The sequence below is a fragment of the Micropterus salmoides genome, unplaced genomic scaffold (assembly GCF_014851395.1).
Source record: "Micropterus salmoides isolate LMB-PRFRI ecotype aquatic unplaced genomic scaffold, ASM1485139v1 Ms_hic_scaffold_16, whole genome shotgun sequence".
Taxonomy (NCBI): Eukaryota; Metazoa; Chordata; class Actinopteri; order Centrarchiformes; family Centrarchidae; genus Micropterus; species Micropterus salmoides.
The window spans coordinates 4,395,140-4,412,017 of NW_024040707.1; the positions used below are offsets into that span (position 1 = coordinate 4,395,140).

The 16,878-nt window shown below is 40.0% G+C and overlaps 1 protein-coding gene across 3 annotated transcripts; it reads right to left on the reverse strand.

Annotated features, from left to right (window-relative positions):
• Positions 1 to 195: 195 nt before the first annotated feature.
• Positions 196 to 16,745, reverse strand: LOC119905249 (microtubule-associated protein RP/EB family member 1-like). 3 transcript variants are annotated; one of them, XM_038722064.1, is made up of 8 exons: positions 16,576 to 16,745; positions 13,782 to 13,909; positions 11,449 to 11,594; positions 8,780 to 8,993; positions 8,592 to 8,701; positions 8,259 to 8,411; positions 4,890 to 4,968; positions 196 to 4,801 (listed from the first exon to the last, which is right to left on the reverse strand). In XM_038722064.1, exons 2-7 carry the CDS (start codon positions 13,900 to 13,902, stop codon positions 4,933 to 4,935), a joined length of 780 nt encoding a protein of 259 aa, XP_038577992.1. In that variant the 5' UTR covers positions 13,903 to 13,909; positions 16,576 to 16,745; the 3' UTR covers positions 196 to 4,801; positions 4,890 to 4,932. The 3 variants fall into 3 exon arrangements, with proteins under 3 accessions (XP_038577992.1, XP_038577993.1, XP_038577991.1); XM_038722065.1 differs by lacking the exon at positions 4,890 to 4,968 and having other exon boundaries at positions 8,792 to 8,993; positions 16,576 to 16,744; XM_038722063.1 differs by lacking the exon at positions 4,890 to 4,968 and having other exon boundaries at positions 16,576 to 16,744.
• Positions 16,746 to 16,878: the final 133 nt, after the last annotated feature.

Here is a 16,878-nt window from a genome sequence, read left to right on the forward strand (position 1 = left end):
ACTGTATACTGCAAACTGTATCCCTCACAGTCTTGTTAACGCAGAAACATTAATCTTGTATCTGGGAGTTTGACATCTCGTGCTTCTCTCTGATGTACAGGTTTGGACAAAACGTTCATGGCACTCACACTGCTGATGTGTACATAAAGAGGAACTCAGACATTCAATCAAAACAAACAAACACAGGCCAGTGTCGACAGTGGAAATACTGTTTTATTGTCTGTACCAAACTTGATTGAAGAAAATCGAGTTTACCAGAGTATAAGAAACACATCAAAGTCCAGCAGAAACAGGAGACAGAGAGGGGAAGAAACTCGGCCCACAGCATCTTATCGGCACTGATCGTTGAGGGAGAAGAGGTCAGAGGTCACAAGAAGCATCATCGTTACCTTTATAGCCATCGCACTTTGCTCAGACATTTTCTGCAAACACACTCACACCTGCAGCCAAACTGAGCATCTACACGTATGTCGTTGCTTTTATCCCCCCATTTTAATCTGTCACGATTGTTTTGAGATAATAGTTATGGATCCCCAGAGTGGCCATAACTCTTTCAGGTGTGCGTTTGTGTGTCGCTGAAAATGTCCCAAAACTCTTGCAGCAAATTTTTTTTAAACACCTCACACGATCCTTCTCAGTAAAATCTCACAATAGCACATTTTACTACCATCGTTAAACCAGACAGGAGTCGACACAAAACTTAAAAATACTTTCAATGACTTTTCAGGAAAACGTCTTGAAGCTGCGAAAACCAGGCGATTGTCAAAACCTCTCCAGACATAACGAGAAAAAACAGTTACAGATCATTAGGGAGGAGGTTCCATTGGCACTGGGTTCAGTACAGAGGCCACTATGTAAAGGGGGGACATCTGCTCCCCCTTTAACATTGCATAACACAAAGCACTTCTTCACGAACTGCTCGAATCGTTGCTGTTCTGTCTACAGTTTCAAGTGTTCAGGTGTTCCTGCATTGAGAAGGCTCACAGTAGGGAAGTATCTACGCTGTGGTTCCCCCAAAAGTCCTGCAGTGTGGGTCTGTCCTCAGGATGCTACGATTCGTCTTGGCATTGACAAACTTAACAAACATGAATGGGTTTCTCCAAAATTAACTGTCTTACCACCAGGATCTCTTGTAAAGAAAAGTTGAGCCTTTTGCAACAAGAAGTCTGGTCCTTAACAGCTCGGTATTAACAGTTTTGTGTGGAGATGAGAAATGTTTTAACAAATATCAATTTAACTTTCAACTATTTGGTTGCGTTTCAGCTATCAGGGCATCAGTTAGTCTACTCATTTTGATAATATGAATAACAGAAATGCCAAACATTTGAAGGTTCTAGCTTTTAAAATGTGACGATGCGGTTTTATATTATTATAAATAAAATATATTTGGGTTTTGGACCATTTGTAAGAAAAAACTAAACATTTGAATATAGGTTTGGATTAGAGAAACTGTGATAAGTCTTTTTATAGATTAAACAATTAATCTAGAAAAGAATCCGCAGATTAATCGATAATGACGTTAGGTGCAGGCCTGTTGGGAAGCTCCATTTATTAAAAGGCCTTTGTTTAAGCACTTTTCTCTGACAGATGATCCTGACAGTAAGCAGTATTTTGGGAAACACTAAACCTTCTCAGTTTGTCACGTTGCCTTAATATTCCAGCACATTAGATTTGAAATTAAAGAATAACTTTCAGGTAAAAGTTTAAAAGTTCTGACTTTCAGCTTTAATTTTGGGTTACATCAGGAAACGGAGCCCTTATTATACACAGTACCTCAGGTTGTTGGAAACCAAACAGTGTAGGATCAGTTAACCTAAATGAAGTTTTAATATTTGGCCAAATGTCTTCCAGATCATGCTCGATCAGGCTTTTATTGCAGCCAGATTAAGACTGAAGAGGTGACCAACTTGGTTGACTCGTCTGTATGTATGATCATTTCCCCAAAACTGGGGGACTATGAGTAAAATAAGCTACGAGTCCTGCAGCGTTCACCCAAAACAAGTGCGAAAACGCTCAAATTCAAGCTGAAAGTCGGTCACAACAGTCACCTCAGTTAGATTTAATATCAAGCTCGCTGGAAAAGTACAGGCACACAACAGCAAAACATAAGTTACTGAACTTGCACATCACCACAATACAAGGTTGACTGTGACTAAGAAGCAAGAAACACCTTGGTTCAAAGTGTGAAAAAAAAAAAAAAAAAAAAGGTATAAATTCTGAATGTATTTCTTTACTGAAGGCAACTATCAGGAAATACAAAACACCTAATACCCAGGCACCGTCTGATTTTGTGCAACATTCAACCTAAATACTTGCGGCAGTGTTTGTTAAAGGCTTGAGAGGTTTTTTTTGTGTAGCTGTAACACTAAATATCTGCATGTCCGAGTCACTGATGGATCAGCTGCTGATCAGCCCAAAGCCAAAACATCTTTTAAATTAATTCTACAGAGTACACTTTGTGAGTCTGCAGCTGTGAGTCTACATTTAGATCACTGTGGAGACAAACCTGCACCTTTTCATCGAACAGGCGGCACGAGAAACAAATTATTCACCGGAGATAAATTGAGATTGTGTGTGAGAGTGTTTGATGGAAGACAGGCGTTCTGCTGCACCCTGACACATCTTAGCTTTCGTCCAAAATACCTCCAATGTTGTTTATTTTCAGAACACATAAAAATATGACTAACAGTACAAACATTTGCCCCAAAAAACAGCAGACTTACATTGAAGTAAAATAAAGTTATGAAAAATGTTATGAAAAAAATGTATTTCTGAATAAGGCCATTGATAAAGTTATGTATTCCAACATGTTGCCGTTAACAGAGTTTATGTGGAATCAACACCACTGTGTTGTTTCAAATGAGGTGCAAATATCTTTTTACAAAGTACAGTGGAAAAACTGGTCTCAAATTAGATCCACAATTAACAATACTAGTATTAAAATTGGTCAATAAGGGGGGAGAAAATGGAGAGGAAAGGGAGGGTGTGGGGGGGGGGGGGGACACCTGTCTTGCATTCCCAAAAAGGAATAAGCCTTCTGTGCTGCAAGTTTATAATTAATTGATCCCACATTTAACAGCTTTGGGAAAAACAAAATCCAATATCTGTAAATCAGAGAAGATTCATGAATCCACCGGACGAGCCGCTCAGCTCAGGTATCAGACGGTCGTCTCGACTGTGGTCAGCTACATGTGGTTTTCAGCCACGGTCAGAGCTCACAGTGTTCAATTTTCCGTCGCCTTTCAGGAACTATTTTTATATTGGCTTGAGGCCGAGTAAGGACCACTGGTATAAAAACAGTGCATGTGCCTTAAAACAGTCGCTCAGAACAATCACTGCTGATTGACTTGTTTTTTTTCATCTTTTTACTAAACATCCGCGTGTTGATCAAAAGGCTGCCGTCTGAGAAAGCTTTAAAAAAAACAACAACACACAGACTCAATGAGAAAGCCACTTTCCTGGGATTAAGACGTTCAGGAGGCTTGAAATGTGGACACTAAGGTCGAGTGGGAGCACGTGGGTGGAAATAAAATAGACAACTGATCTGCTACAAGAACAGCAACCGCTTTCCGAAAGCCCTCTTTCTCTGTTGTTGCAGCTGGGAAAACAAGTTTCTTCACACGAGCAGAAAGCTTTCCAACAAAGTGATCAGTGAGGGTGAGAAAGGAGAAAAAAAAAACACTCAACCTAAAAAGAAAACAAATGTAGTAGTTGAGCATGACTGACAGGCGTCCCAAAAAAAACGTGTCAAAACATGTAAAACAAGACAAACAAAAAAAAGGAAATACAATGTGGTGGTTGTGGTTGGGGGGGAGGGGGGGCAATGTGATAAAACAGTAGCATACATTTACAAAAAGCTCTTCTACAGCTGAACAGGACAAAATCAGGATGAAGGCGACGATTAGTAACAGATTGGAGAAAAAAAGGCCAAGAGAAGACCCGACTGTTGTCTTGTCCCAAACAAAACCCTGAGCCCTTCAGCGTCAACGTGTGCAGGTTGCCTTCTCTTCATTTCACTTTGCTTAGACACATATCGGCTACATCCGACTGGCAAATACGGTCAGCAGTGCTTCTGAAAGCCTGCTGCAGCCAATAGTGGCGAAAATACACTTTGGATTTGGTTCAAATTGAGGCTAAACTAACTGTTATGTGTGTGCTTTTGTTCCTTTGCCTCAATTCATCTTCATGCAAATTAGTTAATTATTCAGTGTCAACAGGAGAGGCACAAAATGGCGGCCGTGTTTGACGGGGTTAGTGTGGGACAAAGTGATCAGTGAACTGACAGCCGGGTCTTCAGAGGAGGTTCTTCACGTTTGATTTGTTTCAAATTGATTTTTTTAAACACATACAATCACACACACACGCACGCACATGCACACGCTCACAGAGAACATCACAGTGTTTTTTCACACTGAAGTCCATTACAAAAACCAGATGTGTACTGCACAATCTGGTTTTGGGGGAGGGGTGGGGTTACAGGTGAGGGTGAGGGCAGAGTGACAGGTGTGTAGGAAGTAGAGGCGGTGACCGAGGCTTTGTGGATTAAAGATGTTTCGGCGGCTGAAGGCTAGAGAAGTCCGGCAGGTTGGTATTCGGGGATCATGAGGGGAGAGGGTGAGGTGAGGGGACCACAAGTTGAGATCCAGTTTGGCGTCGGATATAAAACCAAACTGGCTGTCGTGGCTTGAGGAAGGATCTCGAGGTGGGTTTGTAGACCAGCGCATCTAAAGAGAAAAGTTGCTTGCAGTCTTGAATATTAAAACTCCTCCTGCTCCTCAGCATCTGGTATCACGAAACCCTCCTGGGGAGACAGAGAGAGGGAGGGAGATGTAAATGACGAGCACCGGAGACCGCTGTAGAAAAACCTGCAGTTTGGATTCAACACTTGCCATCATCAAGCTCGTCATCTCTTTGGAGCCAGAAAACCCCAAATTAGTCAATGTCGGTTGAGCCTTGCTGGTTTGTTGTCTGAAAGCCAGACACACTTTACTAATCAGCACCAACACACACACACACATTACAGCAGTTACATTAAAAGGAGTTCCCAACCTTGCTGCGCCACGGACCATTTGTGCATTGACAATGTTGAGATGAGCGCGAGAGCTTTATTTGGACTCAGACAGGGGTCTGAAACGTAGTGATGACGGACTGGTTACCTGGCGTCGTAATAGGTGGTTTTAGCAACGACTTCACAATAAGCATCAAGGTATGCGATGATACATTGCAATACTCTGATGACCATTTTTAAAACAGAGCTGAAACACAACTTGTATCACATTATATTGATAACTGTTTATAGACAGCGTTGTGCTGCCCTTTCTTGGCATGCAATGTCTCCACCTAGTGGTAGCTAGTAGTATTTATATAGGCCACTGGGAGTATTGACCCTCTGGGGTTGCTGTAGCGGGTCAGTGTGGAGTGCTGTAGCAGCAGATCAAGCCAGAGCACAGGAAACAAACGCCTCTAAGTATCTGCACACTATGTCGTTCAGGATGTTAAGCATATGAAGCAAAATGTGTAGTCTGTAAAGATTATATTATGGCGACGCTAATGTCCATTAGCAAGTTAACAGTTAAAGAGCCTTTTTTTTTTTTATGTATTAATACAATGGGCTAGGAAATTGACACAGTATCATGGACATTAATCTTGCAATACTCATCTGTTTTGATTTTTTTGCACAGTCCTACTAATGACCTACTTTAAGGTGAAAGCTGCAGCTAACAATCACTTTCACAATCTATTAATCTGCTGATTATTTTCTTGAACATTGAACAGTTTGGCCATGAAGTGTAAAATAGTGAGAAATGTCCTTTATGATTGCCCACAGTCCAAGGTGACGTCTTTAATTGTCTTGTTTTGTCCGACCAACAGTCCAAAATCCTAAAGATGACCAGTTCATTGTCATGTAAGGCAAAAAAAAAAAAAAAAAAACTTCCCATAAACATAAAATCCTGACATTTAAGAAGCTCGAACCAAAGATTATCTTGCGTTTTTGATTAAAAACATGCCTACATGATAATTCAATTATCAAAAAAGATGCCAATTGATTTTCTAGTCAGTTTAATTATTGTTGCAGCTCTAGATAAGATAAGCCTTTATTGATGGCCAGGGAGATATTCTGGTGTTGGAACACACACAGGCAGAGAAGTAAATACAGGTGGCTTGAGAAAGTAGAAAGTGACCAGAAAGTAAAAATACAGAAATAAGTAAAATAAAATAAAATTAAATTTATAGTGCAGTATTGTCTCCAAGCAAATAACAGCAGTGCAGTAAATAGCAGCAAGGTGTAGTAAACTAGTCTGGGAGTGATGAAGGAACCGCAGCACCAACAGTTAGTTAATAATATAGTTATTATTTGTAGAATTAGAGTCCAGCTGTGGTGGCGTAGGTTTGTTTTCCTTTTATTTCTCTGATTCACTGTGTTCATCGCCAAGGCCGCTCCCTCTCTTCATTCAGGCTCGCTCAATCACAGCTGCTCTCTCTTTCTCTCTCTCTCTCTCAGAAACACCTTCGAACCTCGGATCGAAAACTTCAATAAAAGCTTTTAATGCATTTGTTTTTTTTCTTAAAAGATGTTTCAGTTCGGTACAACCTTTTTTTCTCCTCCTCTCAGATCCTCAAATAAAGAAATCAATTTTCAGATGGGCTGTATTAACTTCTTGTGCCTCTTGCAGCTGATATACTTTGTGAGTTCATATTAAAAAGGAAATTGCAAAATGACCTTGAGATACAGGAACAGACAACATGCTGAAAAGAGGGAACCCTGATCAGTAATTACATTTCTTTCTTTCTGTCTGATTAAAACAAATTAATTTCCACAGCAGCAACACTACAAACACACACTAAACAAGAGATTTGATATTTACTTGTAACTTTTGTCACAAAAATGTATTTGCAATGATCAGAAGAATACATGTGAACAGGAGCTTTGCATGTTTTCTAGAGAAGTACTGCTGAAGACTTTGCGCCTCGGTGAGCGGGCCGCATACCATTCCTCTGCAGGAATTTACAATGGCATCAGCAGTTGTTAGCAGCAGAGCAAATGGGCTTTAATCTGGCAGTGAACTCCAAACATATTGGTTTACAGGGAATACTTTAAAAGAATAAAGGCTAAATCGACAATATGTTACTTCGTCCCTCTTGCCCTGCTGGCTCTCAGCACACTGGATCCTAATGAAGAGTTTATTTTCTTTAAAAACAGCCCACAAATACATTCAATTAAATTTTATTTATATAGCGCTAAATCACAACAACAGTTATCTCTGAGCGCTTTTCATAAAAGAGCAGGTCTAGACCGTACTCTATGATGCCATTTACAGAAATACATGCATTAATAGTTTTCAGACAAACACGGAGCTCTATGGCTCAGAGGAAGAAGAGATATCAGTAGTTGTTAGTAGATACCATCAGTGCTGGGTATGGTCTTTATAAATGTGACCTACTGACAATAACAAAAATACAGAATTTCACCAGATTTATCCTTTAAGGACGATATAAACCTTAACACTCAGTATTGGACTGCCATATTTTGGCTTATTAACGGCTTTTAATTGATGCCATTATCTATGGCTGAAAGGGAGGAATCTTTAAAATAAAGTCAGAGTCTTACAAATAATTAACGGTGGTACTTTTTAACCCTTTGAAAACAGACCTCATGCCTGTGGGACACATAGCATGAACCCATTTAAATCTGTCTAAAATAAAAAATGTCCGGTGTCTTTCTTTCGCATCATCAGGTTGCGATTATGAGATACGCTCATTATGACATCATTATGTCACATGCGGTACAAGCTGTGCTGTGGCGTTCAGAGGATTGCCTTGAACTGCCCGCGGGAGATCGTTGTTTGCATGATTCTGTTCGATAAAACCTTAACAGCTAGAGCATTCATTCATCATGCGGCAGAAAGACGTCCGTCATGTATATTGGAGCACTTTTTGTCTTGGCGCAACGTTTCGGTGCTAGAACTTCATCAGGCAAAATCTTTTTGTCATTTTGCCTGATGAAGTTCTAGCACCGAAACGTTGCCAGCAGTTAGACAGTGTGCGGGAGTTTTTATTGACTTACATAATCGTTTAGCTTAGATTAATGATACTCCAAGATATTACATCGTAATAACAAAAATACCAATGTAGGCCCTGGCGGACCATTTCTATTGTAGAGGGGTTACAATTCTGATGAGTAATTTTAATCAACCTTCAACTTTTTTTTTTTTTTTTAAGAAAGGGGGAATTGCAGTCTTGTAAAAACAGAAACTCACGTCTGTGGCGTAGAGGATGTCTATGATCCTCTGCAGTGTGGGGTCGCCCTCTCCTTCCTTCTCCTGGCAAATCAGTTCAATGTTCCGCAGCTTACCGAAATAAAAGTCTCTCTCCTTCTCCATGTCCTGAATGGTAGATTTCAGGATCTCAACCTTTGGAGGAAAAAAAGTGGCCAAAACAACAGTTAAGTTTTCACTTTCGAGACACAATATTATGTAAAAGCAGTATAATTTATTTGCTTGTTGTAAAACTAACAAGTTATTTCACTTTCCAATAGTAATAGTACAGTACAGCTGGTGATTTTTGTTTTTGTTTTAAGGTGGCGTGCTGACCTCATTCATGAGCTCCGCCCTCTCCTCATCGCCTCCTCCCATCACAGGTTTCCTCGCACTGACGTTAGCCAACTTGGGCGCTACCTTGGCAACGGGTGGCCTCTGGGGAGCTGAAGAGACAAAGATGAGACGGTTATTAACAAGAGGAAAACAAAGTAAATATCAAATATTTGACCCACTAGACCAACCAGAGCTCGGACTTTGACTGATGGCCTTTTTAGGTGGCTTGTTGAGAGCTGACGTGGCAACGTTTGGTGTGGGCATGGCGTCCTGGCCCTGCCTCGCCTCCACTGGGTCGTACTCCTTCCCATCGTAGTTGGCATCAAAGAACTTCTTAAACCACTGGACAAACTCAAAGTTGTCCTGGAACTTCCCCTTCACCAGTTTGTCTACTGGAATGATCTGGAAGCAAAGAGACCGAGAGAATTAAGACCAGAGTGTTGGGAGGGCGTCAGCTGGTAGCTTCACTGTCGTTAGCATGCTGGTATCGTTACATTTTCAGCATCAACGTCAATACAGTTAATGTGCTTTGGTACAGATATCAAAATTATGTTTTTTTAAATACCTTGCAAAGCACATTTTTCTACCGAACTCTTTAACTTTAACTTGGTATGTTGAACTTCCAGCAGCATCAGAACGTTATCATTCATGTGTGTCACCTGATGAATATAGGTCTAATATTTACTCTCTTTTAGCTCTGTTGTTGGAACCTAATATGCACACGCAAATCATCTCGTCAGCGCACATTTTCCTCATATTGTGGCAGATTCTTCACTGTGACACTGAGGGCAGCTACTGACCTGGTGGAACTAAATTATGAACCAACAACGCCTGGACTGTATATGACACTAGCAAAAAAATATGTTAATTAAACCGCATTAAAAAGCCAGAAATTCAAAACTGCAGTGACAAATAAGAGCAGCAGTAAACAACAAAAGAAGTCAGTGGACGAGGCTCGGCGGTAAACCCAATTACTCAACAATGGAGGAAGCTGACATCACGGGACAATGCACTCACAAAGCATGAAGACGGGGTCTAGAGCTGACACAAAGCCAGGGATTAAAACCCTGAACAGCTATGAATACACCGATGTGCTCGTTCAAGTATCTGCAAGAACGAACTATGAAAACCCAGGCACGTCAAACTGTGCACAGATCTACAGTAATGTCTTCAAAACAAATGGACGGCAGGAAGGAAGCTGACCCATGAATAAATTATGGCAGCTTTGTCAATAGTCCTGCAAGCTGTTGCATGTTCTGTCTGAAAACAAAATAACTAGGCTGGATCTGCCCTGCCCTGTATAATCTTTGTTGGCTTTTTGACAATCTCAAAACATTATGAAGTGTTCAGATCTGCAAGAAGCTGTTAAAGCAATAACAAATAGATTTTAAAACCTGATATAGAAGAAGAGGGAAGGGACTGGTAGTGTACAGGGAAAACATACAAGGCAGCAGAACAGTGTTTATTTTAAACAAAACATATGATTTGATTCTAATGCACTTTGTGGCACAAAAAAAAAGGGGTTTGAAAATACAGTTGAGCAACTATAAATGTCTACCTATTAATAGTTATCTCATTTCTTTTTGACAGATGAAACCTTGCAGAGTATCCAAAGAGACAGACAAGCTGACAAAGTGCTAAAAAAAAAACCCCAAAATGACTCATGATCAGATCAGCAGAGGCAGCTCAGCTGGTTGGGAGGGGGCGATTCAGTTTGCATTTCAAGTGGCAGTAAGGAACAACTGGTGAAGTTAATCTTAAAATATTTTATAATGCTCTGTTCTAACAGCTACAGAGGGTGATCAAGGCTCAAGACATTTCGTTTTGTTGTAGCAGTTGCTGTAAACTTATGAAACATTTGGTTTTCAACATTCTTAACAGTCCTTTATACACCGTCATACACTCGATAGCTGATTATTATCTACAGTGACAGAAGCGTATGTGAGAAACGATGGTAATCCAGTAAATAAATTTGCAGCGTTTTCCCCCACCACTGGAAAGAGTGGGCAGGTTGCCCAGTAATCTGGACCAAGTGCTCACTAATCCTGCATAACCAGGCAACATGCTCACTCATTTTCAGCGCTACTGATGACGGCTGTTAGAGGAGTCTGCTGCTGTGAAGACACTATTAATGTGATTCCTGCAGCTGCCCCACATTTAAAACTTAGAGGCTTTTAATGTGACGCAGCAATAGAAAGAAGCAGCCTCTTTTTTTTTTAAACTTTGAGATATATGTACAATCCTGGGAGAAAATGAACTACATACATCTTCCTGTGAGATGTCCATACATATCATACTGTCTAAAGGTAAAAATGATTTCATTGACAATGGGAGTCCAATTTATCTGTGCTGTTTTGCCTGCAGCCATTTCCATGTGAGAGTTATTTATCCTGTCATACGTTAATCTGGGACCACAGTCTCACTAGAATAAATTTTGTCCCCGAGAAACCCTTGCATAAACTTGCTTTTTACATATATTATTTTAATCCAACAGAACTCCCTATAAAAATGAAATAATTCAGATGAGATAAGAAGTGCAGGTGACAGGCTCACATCACACTGTAGGTGAACTTAAACAGAGCCGTTCCTGTTAAATAGAAAACCACGTGTACAGTGCCTGCGTCACAGGGTATTATCACCACTGCTCACGGCTTCATGCAGGACATTTAGCATATGAGGGCTAAACATTATGAAATGGTTTGCTGGTTTGTATTAGTGGAGTAAACGAGCACCTAGAAGTGCCCTCTAATATCAGAAATCTAGATCAGAAGTCTTATTTATTTCCAGACCTTCGGCACTTATATTGGGTGCACCATGTAAGCTGACACGAGTGCAGATGACGAGTTTTGCTACTTACTTTGTCGACTCCCATCTTTTTGAAGGAAACCTGCAGAAGCTTGAAGTTATGGATGTATTCGTGCTCCAACTTGGCACCGAATTTTACTTTCTTCAGAGGCACAGAGTTGGGAAACAACATGTCCATGAACTGGCAGTAGGCAGCACCTGGAAAAAATAAATTACTTTACAAGTCTGCATGTCTAAAATAATAAAAATCGAGTGTGCGCTGCATGTTTAGAATCATTGGATGCCAAAAACAAGACAAATTATGACTATGCGAGAGCAGAACAGAAATTAATACAAACAGGGCTCAGGACAGAAAACGAACAAAACACTTTACGGTTTTGTTTTTGTTTTGTTTTTTAAACAGTAGCTGAGAGTTGGCTGCCTGTCTCAACGGTAAATGAACGGTATTTACAAACACAAAAGCCATCCCAACACTCTTCGTAATATTCACTCCATGCCAAAACTCCTTTCCTAGAGGGGATTTAAATGGACTCAAAAGGTGACACTGAATACAGTCTTGTACTTTCTTTGCTTTTATAAGTTCTTGTATGGCTGTTTGTGTTTACACAACATTCAGCACTTACATTTTCCAGAGTAGGATTAATAAAAGAGTTTCTTAAATAGTAATGCATTTGAAAAGCTTGGCTTCTTATTCTTTCACTACCTTCTACAATATTACCACCACCTAAACACTGTGGGCCAGATTTACTAAAGGTTTGCGTGACCAAAAACGTGTGCAAACTTGATATCACCAGCAAATTAACACGTAAGCTGATCTACAGATCTGTGTGCACAGAGAATGACGTCTTTCAAAAGTGCAAGATAGCACCTGTTGTTCATTTACTACTTTTGCCTTAATGAATATGCAATTTGTGGTGTTTCAATTTTATTGTGCAAAGTAATGGGAGGGTAACATGCAAATACATTTATGTACTACACACAATCTGATCTAACAAGCCTAAAAGCAATTGCATGCGAATGCAACAGCATCTGTATTTAATATGTTTGAAAGGAAGGCGCCACCAAGCGTTGCAGAGATGGCTGCTGTTATCACTGCGAGAAGGAGACACAGCCGTAATGAAAGAAAACAGAGATATTAACAATATCAGATATTATTCTATATCCAATACATAGCTTAGAAATAAAAAATTTTATTCATTCAAACTATATGAATTAAATTGTTTTTTTTGTATTTTCCTTTAGTTTTGGAAATACAGGTGTATTAACATTCATGCCAATAAAGCAAATTTCGTTTCGACCCGTCTTCTTTTTCTCAGTGAGATGGAAGAATTTAGAAAGTTGCACTGCTGCAGCTGCAAAGAGCCCCCAGCTGCAGCAGTGCATGGATCACACCTAATATTCATCCAGCCAGAGGGAACGATCACCAACTGTTCACAGCGCGCCGGTTGTAATAGCGACACAACCCATTGTAGGTATCGGAGAGGGAATGGGGCGTTGGAGTGTAGGAGGCCAGGCAGGAGATCGCGGAGCGACCGGGCACAGTGCGGTCGGTCGGTGGTTGTTCCCTCGGCTGGATGAAGCACGATCTGCTGGCATTTCCTTGCATCTGGGTCACTCCAGCATACGGTAGTTGTTTCTGCTGGGGTTTTCCAAGGCAGTTTTTCAGGTGTGCTGTCCAAAGTACTTAGTACCCTTGAGCAGCCCTATGATAAAACTTATTTTGACACAAACTCTTAAACTAAAAATCCAGTTGACTAATGAATCTGTCCACCAGAGATTAAAGCCAGCTGTGCCGGCATCCGCTGTTCTGACACGCCTTTAAATTACACACACAAAAGGGTTTGGACAGTAACAAACTAGACAGAGGAACTACACACGCATGCACAGGCAGATGGGCGTGAAACAAAGGAGTGTAGGATAGTAGCACTTCATAGGATGGCTTCCATCACGCTTTGAAACAGCGTTAGCCAATATATCTGACAGCAACGACCATGCAGGGGGTTTGATCCACAATTAATGTTGAAGGTCTTGGTGACCATTAAATATGTTAAATTGTACTACCAACACCTGGCCAAACACGATGTTTATTAAAAGTATGGTAATATAAATACCATAAATGCTAATGCACTAAATCAGGACATCGCTCACGAGCATGTTTTATTGGCTCATGTGATAAAAACAGATGCTTCAGTGATCCATTCTCACGTTGTCAACGACTGACTCTTGATCCAAGACACTAGTGAAGTCACACAGTCGTGCAAAAAATCACGCATGCTTACATCTCCTGGTCCTACAACTGTCTGTTAATTAAACATTACAGTTGCACCCATGATAAGAGACAGATTTAGAAATAAAATATATAAATGGAGAAAAGAAATGTCTTACCTGTACACAACATTTCTATCTTGGTGAGGTTCATCTGTAGAGATTCATTGATCCAGACCAACATGTCATGACGACTTAAGTTGTCGCTGGTCACTGAGGTCGAGTACACGTTCACAGCCATTGTCGGTCTGCGGAGGAGAGGACACGTGTGAAACGGAGAGAAGAATTTACATGATGACTGGTTTAATCTGTCAGAGCAGACAATGTAAGCCTACCAGTACATAGCTGACGGCAGAGAGTTAATTTGCATCTGTAATGTTTTGTCATTATTATGAGCAAATTATAAATACGTCGGAAATTACTTGTGTAAATTATTTAAAGTGGCTTTTAAATAATGTACTCTTTATTTGTGGCAACACTGGGGCTGCAACTAACTATTATTTTGATTAATTTGCTGAGTATTTTCTCTATTGATCATTTGGCCTTTAATATTTCAGACAATTAACAAAACGTTCCCATCACAATTTCCTTAAGCCCAAGCTGACATCTTCACATTCCCTTTATCATGCGACCCAAGAGTCCTACACCCCAAAATATTCAGTTTAATATCATAAAAGACAAGCCAGCAAATATTTACATTTGAAAAAATTATGCAACTACCCTATCAAAATCATTTTCGAATAATATTCTGTCTTCTGACTTATCAATTAATCAACTAATCATTAGATAACACCATAAAATAGTACACAAGACATCTAATCACATGAGCAAGTTCACATCTCATTCTGAATTTGGGTGCAGTTAGAAACCCAATAGAGCCCGGCCCCTGGCTTCTTGACAGGGAAAGAGTTGCACTGGCTGGCCCCAATCAATCAACAGATATAACTTTACACTGAAGACAAGACTCTAGGCACACCCAAATGTGGTGGCACCCAAAACAATACTTTATAATAAGCACAATTTAAAATCATTAAGAATTTGAAATACGACGAGCCAAAGTCATATATTGCTGGATGACAGCAGTATTATCAATTACAGAAGTCAGAAACTACAAAATTATTAATTATGTGTACACTCTAATCATTAGATACAGATATATAATGACATAGGACTGCGTGTCTCCATAAGGTCTGTAGTCTGTACAGCAGAAGCCCTTATCCATAGCTTGGGATCATCTCCAGGTCAGGCCCGGTCAGTTATTTTCTCAACAGCTGAGTGCAATAGCCTGAGGGCCTTACAGGAATAACAGTTCTCTTCAAATTTAGTGAACAACTGTACATGGATCTAAACGAGAGATAACACAAGCATCCTGTCATGTGTTAGTGAGAATTTTCAATCTATACAAGTCATATACAATACTGATGCCAATTCACAAAAATAAAATGGTTGGTTTTTACTGTCGTTGTCACCGTTTCACATATTTAATATCCAACTAACAACTTCCTTTTAAAATATATTGGATTCAAAGAATAACAACTCAACAATGAAGTACAGGAGAACTAACATATTAATACTGCAACTAACGATAATTTTCATTAGACTAATCTGCAGATAATTTTCATGATTATCGATTAGTCTATAAAACGTCAAAGAAATTTGAAATATTCTTATCACAATATTCCACGGCCCAAAGTGAGGTCTTCAGAGCGCTTCTTTTATCCAACCAACAGTCCAAAACCCAAAAACTCTTCAGATACCATCATAATTGACCAAAAAAATAGCAGCATTTCCTTACATTTAAGATGAAACCAGCAAGATTTCACATTTTTGCTGAAACAATTAATCAAATATCACATGAAGGGATACTTCAGGGCTGATGTTGCAGATTCATAAAATAAACTGTTGAGGTTTTACCTGTCGTTGTCACTCTGTTACACATATTAAACATCTAACTAACAATTTCCTTTCAAATGTATTGGATTCAAAGTATAACTCCTCAACAAATGAAGTGCAGGTCAACTAACAATATTAGGCTAATAACTTAATAGAGCTAAAACGACTGTCAGTAATCAATCGACTCATCGTTTCAGATATTAAACATATGAAATTACCAAATATTACCAGTTTCCAGCTTCTCAAATGTGCTAATTTTCTGATTCCCCCTGTGTTTGATATTGTTGTAAATGTATTATATTGAGGTTGAGGACTGTTGCCAGGACAGCAACCTAAAAATGGTATCTGAGAGTATTTTTCACAATTTTCTAATATTTCATAGGCTGAAGTGTTAATTAAGAAAATAATCAATAATGAAATAATCGTTAGTTTGAGCTCTACCAACTATTTTTAGCTACTATTTCATTCCAGTTGGCTAAGGGCAACAGGGCCCTGGTGAGGAACTTAACGGTTAGCCGACTGGACAAGCAATTAGCTCCATCAATAGCTTAGCTTAGCTGTGCGGCGACCCAGCAGACTACAGGAGCAGTTAACACACAAGCAACCATTTGACAATTGATTAAATTGGTAGACAATTTCCTTGTATTGGCGACCGACGATGTAGCTAATTAGCTACGTTTCTGTCACTGGCTTGTAACCGTGAGCCGGGGTTATCTCCCAGCCAGTAAGACGTGTTTCCCCGCCCTGAAAATCACCACGGCACCTCGCTAGCTTCAGTTAGCTTATAGCTGTTAATGCGACACGCGTTGTTTTTAGTGTTGGATCGAAAGCGCTGGATTTGTCCGAATTTCTACTAAAACCGTGTCTTAGCTACAGAAGCGTGCTGCGCTAGTTGGTGTTACTCGGCAGCCAAACGGTCGCATCCCGGTTAGCTAGCTCCATCTTAGCTAACAGAGCCGCCGTTTCCCATGCCGACAAATGACGTTAAATGACATCGTGTTGTAAGCGCCGTTGAACCTACCTTGAGTGGATTGACTTTCACAGCTCTTGGACACGATTGTTTAGTTTTCTCGGCTGTAACCCTGTATCATAAAAAAAGCCTATCAGTAATTGTTTCGACGTTATTGCCACTTCTGCTTTTTCTCTTCTTCTTCTTCTTGGCAGCTAACGTTCACTCTACCGGCAGCGGAAGAACCGATTTGGTGACGTCCTGACGTAACGGGTAACGCCTAAAAACGTAACGACGGCGAGACCCTTTATGACACGACGTACAAATTTTTATTTTATTTTTATTTTATTTTTTTTAATACACAGTTTTATTTTG